At 37.2% G+C, this 15,086-nt stretch overlaps 1 protein-coding gene across 10 annotated transcripts in view; it reads left to right on the top strand.

Annotated features, from left to right (window-relative positions):
• The window catches only part of MPDZ (multiple PDZ domain crumbs cell polarity complex component), a 130,991-nt gene that overhangs the window by 66,020 nt on the left and 49,885 nt on the right, over window positions 1-15,086 (top strand). For all 10 annotated transcript variants that reach the window (XM_077770833.1, XM_077770830.1, XM_077770825.1 and 7 more), the window contains 3 exons: window positions 3,813-4,011; window positions 9,964-10,068; window positions 13,786-13,878. In XM_077770833.1, the coding sequence (XP_077626959.1) occupies window positions 3,813-4,011; window positions 9,964-10,068; window positions 13,786-13,878 (397 nt within the window). The remainder of the gene's footprint in view (window positions 1-3,812; window positions 4,012-9,963; window positions 10,069-13,785; window positions 13,879-15,086) is intronic.

The following is a 15,086-nucleotide window of genomic DNA, read 5'->3' as shown; positions in this document are numbered from 1 at the left end:
AAACCTAAATAGAGGTTGGCTAAGGAGAGTAGTAGACTCCAAAAGGGTCTATCACTGAACACATTTTCTTAGATTCATCATCTCCCCTTAATTAACTGTATAAGGTCGTTTGCACTTTTAGCTGTCTGGATAATTTGTTTCTTTCTCTAGTGTTAACCAAAGAAATTGTTAATAAATGACAGGCTTCTGAAAGAGCTGCCACAGTCTGTTTGCTTTGATGTCATGAATCACTTCTTTTTTAACTTTGTTAAATTTAAGGGAGAAATGTTACATGCAGATACATTGACATGGGTATAATTAACTTTAAAAATTTTTATCTTGATGATTTTGGATAAGGCTATGGTCCATTGACTAATTACATTGTATTAGGACTTGAAGGTAAAAAGAAAAGGTGAAAAGATCAGAAAGACAGAAAGAAAGGTATTATCTTCTTTTCACTGATTAGGAGCACAAACATAGCAGACTCAGTAATTTCTCTGTAAGTATTCAGCTGTTGGAAGGTGGAACCAGTACTCAAACCTTAGTCTGTCTCTGGTTTTCACATACCATACATTACACTTCAGTGCGTGTGTTACCCAAGGCTACATCAAGATTACTAGAATATGCTTTACTTTAGATCTGAATTAAGAAGCGCCTGAGTGGCTCAGCTGGTTAAGTGTCTGACTTTAGCCCTGGTCATGATCTCATGTTTTGTGAGTTCGAGCTCTGTGTTGGGCTCTGTGCTGACAGCTCAGAGCCTGGAGCCAGCTTTGGATTCTGTGGGTGTGTGGGTATGTCTCTCTATCTGCCCCTCCCCTACTCATGTTCTGTCACTCAAAAAATAAATAAATATTGAGAAACATTTTTTTAAAATAAAGCTGAATTGAGATTTATATTTAGCCTTTAAAGAGCAATGTAGCTTTGGATTGGGATAGAGTGCATTTAAAATACATTTTGTGAGATTTCTTCTGTACTTTTTTGGGACCTTTGTGCCAGGCACGTTGAAAGGTACTCCTCATGTTTTTCTCATACAGTTCTTTAAACAACCCTAAAAGGGAATATCGTTCCCATTTAGCAGATGAGTAAAATGAGCCAAGTGTGAGGTTAAGTCAGCCCAAGGCCACACTGATGAGAAGTGGTGAAACTCGGATTTGGAATCAGTCCTCTGGTTCTATAATACATGATTGGACTATTCTATTATAATTCTTCCAGGAAAAAAAATGGAGAGATCTTAGAAGTTACAACTAAAATCTAATTAGTGGATATTATATAGAATTTCTTGAACCCTCAAAGTTATCATTTGTTGAAAGGAAAGTATAAGCTGAGCAAATTGATGCCAGCTTCTTGGTTTATGTAGTTGATGTGACCTGGAAGCCTTAACAGCTGATAGCTGATAGAATTGTGAATTTAATGGTAAAATGGTGAATTTAATGGTAAATGTACCATTAACAGTTAATTCAGAGGTAATATTGACTATAGCTCATGACTTGTCTCTGTGATTGCTTTTTAAAAAAATTTTTTTTAATGTTTATTTTTGAGACAGTGAGAGAGACAGAGCGTGAGTGGGGAGGGGCAGAGAGGGAGACACAGAATCTGAAGCAGACAGAGCCGAATATGGGACTCAAACTCACAAGCCGTGAGATCATGACCTGAGCCGAAATTGGATGCTTAACTAACAGAGCCACCCAGGCACACCAGTAACTTGCTTTATTTATAGCGTACATGGTGCCAGTGAGAACAAGATGATGGGTTAGAGTCCTGGTCTGTAGCACTGAACTAAATTTTGTTTCATACCCATGGATTTTAATTTTAGTTTTACCATAGTATTGTTATTTGTTGGGTCTTGATGGGAAGAAGGGTGGCAGCATTGGGACAAACTAGAGTACCTACTGGAACATTCCAGAGCCTCCCTTTTTGCTCATCAGAAACCCGCTAGCAGTGAAGCCATGTCTAAACTTGTTGCTTTTATGGTAAACAGGGGTGTTTCCCTGATGAGAATACAGTTAAAAATCATTAGTATAAGTCTTAACAGAATATTTTAAATACATTTGATAATGGTTCGTTTCTAACAGAAAACTGTAACTAGTGCTTGGATGTCCCATATCCAGGTATGAAATTGGAAACATTATAGTCTGGATTATTCTTAGAAAGATACTTGAAATAACATATCTAATTTGGTATTATTAAGGTTAATATTTAGAAGAATTTCTTTATTTTTATTTGAAAAAAAAAAACCTAAAAAGGATTTGTGAATTCTTTCAAAGAATGTTTTTATAAATTACCCTTATAGAGTTCTATCTCTCCTTACATTATTTAGTTATATGGTCTTGCTTGGAAAGAACTTCTAGCTCTTGGTCTTAAGTGAATTTAAATTAATTTTATGTAAAGTTTTAAATGTAATTTCAAAAGTTTTATATTTTTGAAGAAAGGGTAGGGTGAGAAGGGAACATAAATTCAGATGTGTTTGTTGATAAACCCTTTCTGAGGAAGTGGTGTTGAAGAGGAAGAGGGAATTAGCTGTACAGGAGCTTCGGGAAGAAGATCTCCGGTAAAGACTGAAATTGGGAGAGACTAGGTATATTTCTGAAGGCAGTCATTGTGGCTGGAGGACAGGGAGCCAAGGGCATGGTACTAAAGAAGGGTGCACGTTGGGAGGGCCAGGCCATCAGTGGCCTAAAGATTGTGCCAGTTAGGTGTGTCATAGGTGTGCCCTGCACAACAGGACACTGGTAAAGGATTGTTAAAAAGGGAGTGATGTGATTTGTCTTTTTTGAATGGTCACTGTGTCTGCTGTGACAAGAGTGCAGTGGCAGCAGACTAGTTGGGAAGACCAGTTCAGAAGCTGTTTCAAAAAGTGAGGCAAGAAGTGCCAGCTTGGCATAGGGCTCATATGGAAACAGAGAAGGGTGAATGGATTTGAGATACATTTTGGAGATAGCAATGACAGGACATAGTGATGGAATGAATATAAGAGGTGAGAAAGAGGAGTAGGAATCAAGAACAACTCTAGCATTTCTGCTTTGAGAAATGGAGAGTAGTGTAATGGTGCCATTACCAAAAAGGGGAAGAAATATGGAAGTGGAAACTTGGAAATTCAGTTTTATATTTATTAAGTTTGTTTCTCCTGTTAGCCATCCTGGGAACATGTCAGGACGGCAATTAAATATCCAAATCTGGAGCTCATAGAACCTCAGATTTAGAGATAAAATGGGAAGAGATTAGGATTCAGTCCACATTACTTCAGTTAAACAGACCACTATACATCAGGCACTGAGGATAAGATTTGAGTATAAGCCTCTTGGTGTTAGGTATGTGTTTTTTACCTCAAGCAATCAGCATAGTACTTGGCACATAGTAAGCATATAGTAAATATATACTGAATGGGTAAATGAACTAGAAATAAGGTAATAGCACAGAATTTCTTAATTTACACAACTGATTTTCCCTTTGTAGTCTTATTCTATATTCTCTTATATGTTTAAGAGATGAACTGGTATAAAATTGATTTGTTACTGTCAAAATATTTTCCTTGGGAGAGTTTTCTATTTCAGGGGCATCACATCAATAACTTGAATTATAGTCACTCCACAGTATAAACCAATTTCATCTCTAATGTGTTTAACATAGAGTATCTTTTCCTGGATACAATTTCACAACCATTTCAAAAGGTACATTTTGTGTTAGCATTTTTTTCTTTCCTTTTAATCGTTTTTTATTGGATAAAAAGTTACTCCTATTTTTATCTGTGAATCCATAGGGTTTATTAAATTCAAGTTAAAATGAATTTGAAGGTCAAGTATTTGATACATATCTGTGCTCCCCCTGTACCATAGGGATGACAGTAAGTGCTAATAAAGATGGCATGGGGATGATCGTTCGAAGCATTATTCATGGAGGGTCCATCAGCCGAGATGGCCGGATTGCCGTTGGGGACTGCATCCTGTCTATTAATGAGGAATCCACTATCAGTTTAACCAATGCCCAGGCGCGAGCGATGTTGAGAAGACATTCTCTCATTGGGCCTGACATTAAGTAAGTATCATTTGGGCTCCAGTTTGGCTTGGGAAATTCAGGAAGTTCAATTCATGAGTCAGTTTTTTTTTTCCCCCCCAGTATGTACTTCTGTTTAATATGCTAAAGTTATCCCTCATTTATTAAAATAAATCACTCAGGAATTTGACTAGTCCTAAATAGTTCTTGATTGTAGATATAGTTTAAGATGATACAGTTTTTGAAATGTTTGAAAAAAAATTAATTTGACTCTAATGATTCTGCAAGAACCTTAGATGTCAGTCATATGAGACCTCTCTCACAGAACAAGATGTCCACTTACGATCTTACAAAGATGTTTGGCTTGGCCTCAGTATAAGGAACTATGTACTACCTAATTGACCTATGTGAATCCTAGAACTAAGCTAGTTCTTGAATGGCCAGTCACGGAAAAGACCATATAGAAGAGTGTTAGTCTGACCCATAATTCACCCTTTCATCAACTACCTCATGATCTAAGAGAATTCACCAAATCTATTGGTATAGTCTAATGGTAGGACATATAAGATATTTTGTCAGGAAGGGCTTAAACTATCCCATAATCATATATGTGGTTTGGTTTTTAAGTCATGAACCATTTCTTGAACCAACATAAAAATCAGTTTATGATTCTGTCACACCTCCTCAGTGTAATAGCTTGGCTTTTTTTTTTTTTTCCCTCACATCAACTATTGAATATTTGTATTTAATGTATAAGGGATAGAATAGTAAAATAAGAGCTCAGGGAAAGATGTTTAGCTTACATTGAAGTAATGATTACCAGTATGGGAAATTTTGCTGTATTAATGCTATATTACTGACTGCATTTTGTATTACTCTTGGGCAATGTATATACTGCTAGAGCTTTGGTAAGAAAAAATATATTTACAAACTGTTTTTCATTCTGCCATCAAGAAATAGAGAAATATATACCGTCTGAAGTGGATTCTGCTATTTACACAAAAGTAGTAGTATTTTTAAGTGGAATTTCAATGATGGGCTTTTGTAATTTTGCATGCCCTTTTGACTTTTATAATGGAATAGATCATCTCATCATGTGACAATTCTTTAATTATCTGAATAATGTGAGCCCAAGGGAATACACTAAAAATGTCAATGTGTCTAAGAAAAAAGAGAAAGTTTAAGAGCTTTCTTCATCACTTATGGACCAGCGTCCATTCATCTAGCGTCAAAGATGAATGATATAGACCCACCTGGAGACCCTTTATTGCAAGGCTTTTAGCTTCCATGGTTTAGATGGAGTATAAAATGCACATGGCCTGGTAACTGATCATTTGATTTATTGTGTGATAATGTGCCTCTTACGCTCTGAGCACCAATGCAAGTCCCCTGCCCAGTTTTTGGCACTCTGAGGACCAGGAACACTGCTTGCTTCTAGCCTCCCCCCACAGTTCGAAAGTACTGCAAAACTTACAAACTGGCTGAAAAATAAGACCATCGTGACATTGATTTGGCCTAAGTTAGGCATCTAGTCTGCTCTAGAAAAGTCGCCTGGTACTTTTTCAAGCTCCCAAAGACTTTTTTTTCTCCATTCCTTATTGCTGTTGCTCTTGTCCTTTTTTATTTGTTTTCCTGCGTCCTGTTTCAGTACCAGAATGGACTCATTCATGCTGACAGCAGCTTTATTAGGTAGGGCCTTGAGGATATCTTGAAGGTAACCTCATGAATTATTGCTTTAGGGTCCCAGGAGTCAGAACATAAATTAAAGAACAGAATAAGAAAAGTCCTGCATCATTTGCTCCTCTGAAGATCAATTAGTCAATCCATTTCTTTCTCACATGGTCATGTGTGTGTGAGCTCACACAGGCACACATTCATAAACATACAAAACACATTGATTCCTTCTCAAGTGTCCTACTAAGGCTGTGATTCAATGGATATAGTTTGACTTATTGGGTAAATGGTAGAAAGAAATTAGAATTATGATGGGGCACCTGGGTGGCTCAGTTGGTTAAGCATCCAACTTCGGCTCAGGTCATGATCTCACGGTTTGTGGGTTCAAGCCCCGTGTTGGGCTCTGTGCTGACAGCCAGCTCAGAGCCTGGAGCCTGTTTCAGATTCTGTGTCTCCCTCTCTCTCTGACCCTCCCCTACTCACGCTGTCTTTCTCTCTCAGAAATAAATTTAAAAAACATTAAAAAAACAAACAAAAAAAAGAAATCAGAATGATGTAATCCTTTTTCTGAAAAAAGTGTGTTAAATGATAAACACAGACAGCTATTTAGATGGACCAGGGCTGGGAAGCATGTTCTGTACATTTTGCATGAAGTGTTTTGGCCCGGTCCCCTTCTTACCACTTGCTTTTATGAACCAAAAGGTTTAGAATTACCTTAAAAGCTATATGAATAATCCTCCAAAAAGGAAAGCCTAGTCCTTCCATTACTCTGAGTGGAACCATAACATTACCCCTGGCCATTTAAGCTTTGTAGTCAGTGCCTGGATGTAGGCTCCACCCACGTCTCTTTCGCTTTATTTCTTGCTGTGAACCTAGCTTTATGTGGGATGGTAGTGGAGAGAATGTATTGGAGGGACTTATGGAAAAAAAGGCTCTAATTGGTTCAGTTAGGTAACTGATGATTTTTAGGAAAAGCATTGCTTATTGAAGACAATGCATTGAATTTCTTTTTTGCTGTTTACGATAGATAGCTGGGAACTTGGTGTGTGTGCGTTCATCTGTGCCTGGGTAGATAATTTGAGTTTCAAGAGTTCAGGAACAGCCAGTTTAAGTTCCAGGTTTCATTATTTTCTATGGAAAACCAGATGTGAAGCCTCACCAGAATGCACTCTGTTTCACTTCTCACTCCACCTTGCCAGGAGCTCTTACATTTCTGTAATAATAGCCAGGGTTTTGTGCTTAGCAGCAGCTGCTTCTAACATCTGCCAGATAATTACTGAGCTGAATCAGAATTCACCTGCCTTAACCCAAAGTGTGGGATGAATTCCTGATCAAGGAATAAAAGATTGATTGCAGTTATATTTTTCCATGCTTGTTAATAATCACTGCTATAGACACCAGTAAAGAGCAGATGCTTTTCTGGGGGAGGTGTAGATGGGGAGGGAGGTGGAAAGGGGGAAAAAAAACAACCAGGAGCACCCACTTTTAACTACATATGTATGCATCTCACATTCAGCACAAGACATTGACATTTGTTAACACCATTGTAAAAAGATGCCGCGGCGTATGCTTCACATTCTAGATTTTCTACAGCACCTGCTGATGATCGAGCCCCCTTTTATGTGTGAGTATCGGTGATTCAAAAGCTCATTATGGCTGTGTGTTACAACTTGTCTGTGAAAACCATTTCATGCTTTTATAACTCAGTGCAGGGATACATCCAGATAATACATTCAGTGTATACATTTTGGCTCCCCCCCCACCCCCTGTAATTTATTTAAGAACATAAATCCCAAAAGAACTATGAGATTCTTACATTTTCACATTGCACTGATGATTGTGAACTCATTTGAAAATTACATTTTCCAAACTAAGCTTTCAAGCTCCTTTGTCAGAGAACGATCCTGTCTGCATGTGCAGACGTGGTCTCTGGATTAATAGCCATATCACATTTCGGCATTACTAATGCTGTTCTTTTTTCTTCCATTCCATTTGTAACCAAAGGTTAGTTTACATTTAAGAGTTTTAATACCACTCTCAAGTAAGCCAGTTCAGTGTGTTTATTTCTGGTGCTCTGTTTGGTGATTTGGAGGTTTTGCGTGCTGTATGACCAGTCGTGTGTTAGAATTGCTTTACACGTGCTTTCGCATTGTGGACCTCTTATTCTGGTGTCCTCGCTCTCTGTGGGCTAACCACTTATGAAAACTGCCTGCTTCCCCTTTCTTACTGCCTTCTAAAATATCAAAAAAGTATTTGTAAGACTCCATGTCCCCTAGCCTTGGTCAAAGAAAAAACAGTTTGGGACAAACAGAGAGGAAGATTCATTTTCAGTATTGTTTGGGGGAGAAATATTTTTTCCTTCTTGAAACATTTAAAAAATACAATACTTTGAACTGATTATTATTATTTGCCATTGTGTTCTAGTTTCTCCCTGCATACTTTTATTTACACGTGTTACCTTTATTGAGTCTTCAGAAATAATACCAGTTTTCTTGAATGGGCTTTTTAGTTTTAAGTTTATGTTGTTTTTGTATAAAATAGAATCAGTCTTCCTGACATAATGTGTTACACATTTTTACTCATTATTTTTGACAGGATAAATTCAAGTTTAGTATTCCATATATTTTTAACACCCTAGAAAAGGTGTTTTTATAGATGAATAAATTAACTAGGGCCAGAATTGGAATGTGACTCTGTCTCCCAGTGTACTCCTGAACCCTCTCAACTGTGCTTTCTTCTTTATTTTTTGATCCTTGTGGTAAAAGTGTAATGAAGAGACTCTCAAGGGTCCGCAGAGTCTGCAAAGCGATCAGATGTGACCAGGCTAGCTGATGCACCAGTACAGCACTGCGTTACATTTGTTTTACGCTTCCTGGGTTACAACAGCCTCATAAAAACTGACGTCCTTTTTGCGATTGAGGATATTGAGATTTGGTGGTGGTGATTTACCCTCCCATTATACTCTTGATGAGCAACAGAGCTGTGTCTTCTGACTCCAAATTTAAGTGACCTCACAGAGTGAACGCTTTTTATGGAATAACCAATATGTCTGAAATTATATATCCTCCTTAGTAAATTATGCCAGTGGTATATTTCTTATTTTATTGTGGCCTAAAAGACAGTCTTTTTATCCTTGCCCTCCACTGCTAAGGTTTTATGTACTTATTGTCTTCATGGGTAAGTTATGGATAGCTGGTTTTATAGTCTTCATGATTTTTATATTGTGCAGTCCTGACACATTTTCGTGGCACAAGGTGCTGAACCAACTTCAAATTGAGTGTTTCTCTTATGTAACTATTTCTTAATTTGAAGACCTTGGGACAGCCTACTTAAAACAAATGTATCAATCAGTTCTGTAGCCTTATAGGACAGCAGTAAGCTTGAACTTTCAAATATCAGTTTCTAAACATTATAGCTGTAGTCAACATCTTGCTTGGTGTCTTCCATATTGTAGGCATTCAGCCAGTACTTGTTGAATTAGTAAGTGGCCATTCAAGTGTAAATATCAGGCTTTTCTATAAAACTAGAATAATTTATTAGAGACTTGATAACAAATTATGAAGAGACTTCCCATAAACTTATGATACTTTAACTTCAGACTTTTGAGTTCATAACTTAATAGAGCTAACATATAATTATTATAATGCTTTTCAATGCCCAAAATTAATTCTATATTATGGATGAATATAAAATAATTTGGGGTGACCAGTGATTTAGTAGAGTATACCTGATTTTTTTCTGCTAAGAAACCCAAAGATCTTTAGATGAAAGTAGTATTATTGCTGACAGTTACATTTCTAAGTATTAGAGATTGTTCTAAAAATTGCCGTTAGTTTTCTCATTCAGAAATCAACAGAATGCTGCTTTCCTCCCTCACATAATTATTGGCAAGCATATACTTTATTGGTGTTTTAAAGTTTAATTGTTGCTTAACATTTAAAGTAAAAAAAAAAAGTAAACTTTAGGTGCGGCTGGGTAGCTCAGTCAATTAAGCATCCAATTCTTGATTTCGGCTCAGGCTCAGGTCATGGGCTCATAACCTGAGATCAAGCCCCACTGAGTATGCAGCCTCCTTTGAGATACTCTCTGTCTCTCCCTGTCTTTCTCTCTTAAAAAAAATGTAAACCTTAATCTGTTATTCTTGCTTATAGGATGCTTTATCTTTTCTAAGTTGGGTTCTCTTCTGAGTAACCTACTAAATGAGAAAGTGTGAAAGTAGGGACAAAATGACAATATAATTTTATTTTTATATTTTGGAATCTTCACCTGTTAGGCATAACTTTGCTTCCTTTTATCCCCTGGGATTGTGTTCTGTTTCAGAATTACTTATGTGCCTGCAGAACATTTGGAAGAGTTCAAAATAAATTTGGGGCAACAGTCTGGAGGAATAATGGCACTGGATATATTTTCTTCATACACTGGCAGGTAAGTGAGGCAGTAAGTCTGCTGCAGTGAGTGATTCGTACAGCAGGTATTAAAGACTTTAGAAGCCAGAGTCAGGGAGGACTAGTAATGAAAAAGAATGAATTCCTTTTCTCTCTTCTGAGATTTTAATAATACTCAGCCTCCAGTTACTTAAGAAATTATCCACTAATGTGGAAAATATATGACAGTTCAAATTGAGAAGTTAAAATCCTCTTTAGTTGTACCACTCAGTATAGTACTTTTTATAGACTGGGTTCTGAGAATTCACCAGAGATTTCAGCGTTATTTCATTAATTCTCTGGAGCCCATAGTTTGTATGGTATTTTATCATGCTTTTTTCTCTTTTAAAACACATTCATAAGTTATACTTAATTTTTTATTAACGTACATACCAATTCAGAACATTTTTATTGATTATTTCTTACTCTTTTGGGGAGCATTGTGAGTTGAACATCTTTGTATATATGCATGTTAGGCAGTAGTGTCTGGCCTTTTGAAGGCTTTTGATATACAATGTATTAAGAACCCTTAACACAGGGAAAGGTTTTTTATCTCCCCTAAGAAGTCAGGAACTAATTTTTGCTGTTGCTGCTGCTGACTGAGTTAAGCACAGGAAGAGAACTATTGTGAAATTGCATTTCCATGAAGAATGAATCATTTTACACTCACAACCCCAGGCCTGTTTTTTCAGTTGCATTAACAACTGAGGACCATATTTCTCTTTAAGCATGGTAAAGAAGTGATGGCTCTGCAAACATTTTGGAGTTTTCTCCCAAGAGTTCTGCCATTCCAGAGAGGGTGTCAGGACATCCCAGAACACCTGGATGTTCAGTGACTCTGCAGGTATCTTGATAGGGTGTCACAGTTTCCTCTGCAAAGTGCTCATGACTCCAGTAATACAGAAAGTGTTAGGGAAGGGAAAGGTATTGTATGAGTTCAATAAGGGAATGTGATGTCATAGGCCTTGGGGGTCTTGTTAATTTTATGGGAAAAGGAGTATTCACTTCACCCTGTGCATAGTTAAGCCATTTTTAGAATGTCTCATGATCAGTGGTATTAATTGATCATAGCTTCCTGTTAAAATTGTAAAGCAGTCATTCTAGTATCCCCCTAAAATATTATTTCAAGTAGTTTAAAGACCATGCCAAGGTAATATCATATTCCTATTAAGTTCTGAGGCCTTTCAAGCTCTCAAAAGTCATTAAAGAAACAGCCACTTTCAGCACTGTGTGCTCCCTCCCAGCACATTGACCTGGATTGTCCAACGCTGGGACTGCCTGCTTCACTGCAGAGAAAGTACATTTGCTTTTAATGGAAGGGTCCTAAAAACAAAACAGTCTGCATTTTATAGAGAAGGAATCTGTACTGGAGAGGGTAAGTAACTTGTCCAAGTTCCATAGCTAATAATTGTCAGAGCCAAGATTAGAATATAAACAGGCCCTATGTTCTTAACCTTTGGATTCAAAGAAAGAATTGCACAAGCCCAGTATAAAAATATGGGACAGTATAGCATGGAGGTTAGGGCTCAGGTTTTGTAATAAGATGGCCTCAATTCATACCTTATCTCTGTTACTTTACTGTGTGACCTTGTGCCAGTTTCTCAAATCTGAATGCAGATGTATAGAAAGTATTTCTAGTTGATAGAGATGTCATTGGTAGTCACCAAACACAGGTGCAAAGAAGTCTAATTCATTCTTAGCCAAGTGAGCTCAGGAGAAGAGAACTGGTCCATCCTGTTCTTTGGAGCACACGGCCCTTGATTCCTGTAAACCACATTCTAAGATGGATAAGGAATGAACAGCACATTTATAGGAGCTCATCTGGATTGATGAAAGGATTCTAGCACTGTCGAGTCATTTGAAGAAAATGGAGTTTTTATATCAGAGGATTCACGATATTAGTTTTACAGCTAAACAGGCAGGAACATGAGGTCCAGTGAATTTGAGAGGGTAACCACGTAGCTCCCTGAACTTGGGCTTGGTGGGTGAGAACTTCTCCCGTCCCGTCCCCATGGCTGTCACTGAATGCTTTAGGGGCTCATTTTAAGTCTGTGTTCCATACCCGCTTCTTCTGCCAGCTTCCCACCTACTGAATTTCCTGAGGGTTAGCCTCGTTTTCACCTCTCTACTCTGCATCTTCAGGAATGTGGTTTCCCTCAGTCTGTCCAGTTCTCAGTCTGCTTCTCAACATCCTTTTTAAATCCCCTTTTTGGACCAATTCCTAACAGTCTTGTCCCACTGTCAAGCTTAGACTCCTGGTCCCAGCCTCGTTGAGAACCTTGTTCCTCAACTTGCACAGGAAGGGAATTCAGACCTCCAACAAGGGATAGGACAGACAGCCAGACAGATTTCCTCTTAACATGAAAAACAAAAATCTGACATTTAAGTCAAAGGAAGAATGAGACCTTCAAGGAGAGCCTGGACAGTTGCTTTCAAAGATGTTATGAAACACATTCAAACACAGATAGATTATTGGGTTTGGCTTATATGAGTTCTGATCTCAGAGTCTAAAGGTTATATAATTTGACAGAGTTCAGTATTCATATCACTGGAGAATAGATATAATTTGAGCGTATACTTTCTTTAGATTATTCAGCTTCTATAAAAGTCAACCAAAAACATTTATTAAATTAGAATTTTTTAGCCTTCTCTGCTTTCAAAGGAGTATGTTCATGTATGTCTTTAGAAATCCAATTTTTACTGACAGCGTAAGGACACACTATAATCAATATAACCATATGCTATTACTCTTATGATGCAAAGTATACCTTTGGAAAAGCAAAATATTTATTGATCTGGTTTATTTATAGTTTAATTTAAAATTAGTTAACAGACTGAACACGTTTCTTTGTTTGTTTTTGTGTTTGTTTTTGTTTTACGTGCCTGGCATTTGGCAAAATCTGAAAATTGAAAAGTAGCCTTGAGTACAGGTACATTGTACACTGCTTACTGTAAGGAGGGTTCTATGCATGATCCCTCTGTATTGGCTGAAGCTGGACCTAAAGTGTTTTCTATCTTTCTTGAAGGGAAAGCATTGGTCTATCCTTAGGAAGCAGAGATGCTAAATTTCTGCCTTACTTGATGGTAAGTTCTTTCAAGACAGGAATCAGTCAGGGCTGTGCAAGTTTATAGGCCACATGGTGCTTCTACCTATATGTTTTGTTTAAGAAACACTTGTTGAGGGGCTGCCTGGGTGGCCCAGTCAGTTAAGCATCCAACTTCAGCTCAGGTCTGTGGGTTTGAGCCCTGCATCGGGCTCTGTGCTGACAGCCTGGAGCCTGGAACCTGCTTAAGATTCTCTGTTTTCCTCTCTCTGCTTTCCCTATTCCCCTTTGTCTGTCTCTCTCAAAAATAAACATTAAAGATTTTTAAAAAAATAAAAAAGAAATATTTGTTGAATGTTACTCTTTAAAATTCTTGTATTTATCTTCTTCTTGTTCCATTCCTATATTCTCCCACATTTCCTCAGAAAAGAAACAGATTAGCTAAGAATCTTAGGGTTCAGCTATATCTCCAAAGTTATGGTAGATTGATCTAATGTAAGGTTTTTATTTTGTTTGATTAGATTTTCTTTACCCCTTAATGTAAAATTGGCCAGGTCTGTAAAAATATAAGGTAGCTCTGCATTTTAAACCGATTCAGTAATATAGTACATATAAGACAGACTTGCATAGTTTTACTAGAATTTTGGAGTACTCACTATATAAATTTTTAACAGAGACATTCCAGAACTACCAGAGCGAGAAGAAGGAGAGGGAGAAGAAAGTGAGCTTCAAAATGCAGCTTACAGTAATTGGAATCAGCCCAGACGGTAAGGACTATTTCTGTTCTGCCTACTCAGTGTTTAAAGATAGGGAGGTGTGGTTTCAAGTACTGGATTACAACTTGCTCCTGTGACATGGGGCAAGGCATTTTAGTATCCCTTACCCTCCATTTCTTCATGTTTGCAGTGGAGAAGATAATGTGTTAATTCCACAGGGTTAAAACTAACATGTATACAAAGATTTGGCACATAGTAGGTGCTAAATATGATTAACTAGAGAAAATTTTGCATAGGTAGATGGAATGCATAATATTTTCTATAGAGTTTGATATCAGGTACACCACCAAATGTTAATTTAAATTTTATCTAGCATTTGTAGCATATATATTCAAAATGTGTGTGTATGTGTAAGCATCTTGTTATCACAAGCTGTAGTTATTTTAACCCATGCTCTGTATGGAGCCAATTTCATATATAGTAGGAAAGATAGCTTTCCTAAATATGTTCAGATATGTCCCTATGCATCACTAAGGCATATTTTTGTATTCGTGCTGAGTAAAATCAAATTCAGTTTCATAGGAATTTATTGAGCTCTGATTATGGATGCACATGTTTTTGTGAATAACAGGGAAGTATAAGACATAAATCCTGCCCTCAAGGAAGTATAGTGTACTTGGAGAGGCAAGATACAGGGACACACAAAATACTTGAGGGAAAAAATGTAAAGAATTTTGCATTAAGTATAAAATAGAAGTAGTCATTGAATAGTCCCTGTAAACAGATCTATAAGTGACCATCATTATGGTTTCTTGCACTTATTTAGTAAACACTTAATATTTATTCTAAAATGAATAAATAAAATACTCCAAAGAGAAAAATGTCTACTATTCAGAGATGTAAAACAGTATGATGGTTTTTCTTGCTTACATTTAAACATTTCTAGGTTGAGTCATATTTGAAATATAGAAAACATTTTATGTTGCCTTCACAAAAATCAGTAAGCATTTCTAGCCATTTAAAATTTAAGGGGTGCCTAAGTGGCTCAGTCGATTAGGCATCCAACATCAGCTCAGGTCATGATTTCATGGTTCGTGGGTCTGAGCCCCATGTCGGGTTCTGTGCTGACGGCTTGGAGTCTGGAGCCTGTTTCAGGTTCTGTGTCTCCTTTTCTCTATGTACCTCTCCCGCTTATGCCCTGCCTCTCTCTCTCAAAAATAAATACTAAAAAAATAAAATGACTTTTTGATTGGAATTCC

This window comes from Crocuta crocuta, unplaced genomic scaffold (genome assembly GCF_008692635.1).
Source record: "Crocuta crocuta isolate KB4526 unplaced genomic scaffold, BGI_CrCroc_1.0 scaffold841, whole genome shotgun sequence".
NCBI classification, from domain to species: domain Eukaryota; kingdom Metazoa; phylum Chordata; class Mammalia; order Carnivora; family Hyaenidae; genus Crocuta; species Crocuta crocuta.
The sequence above is the reverse complement of the archived record's forward strand: the minus strand, read 5'-3'. Positions and strand labels throughout refer to the sequence as shown.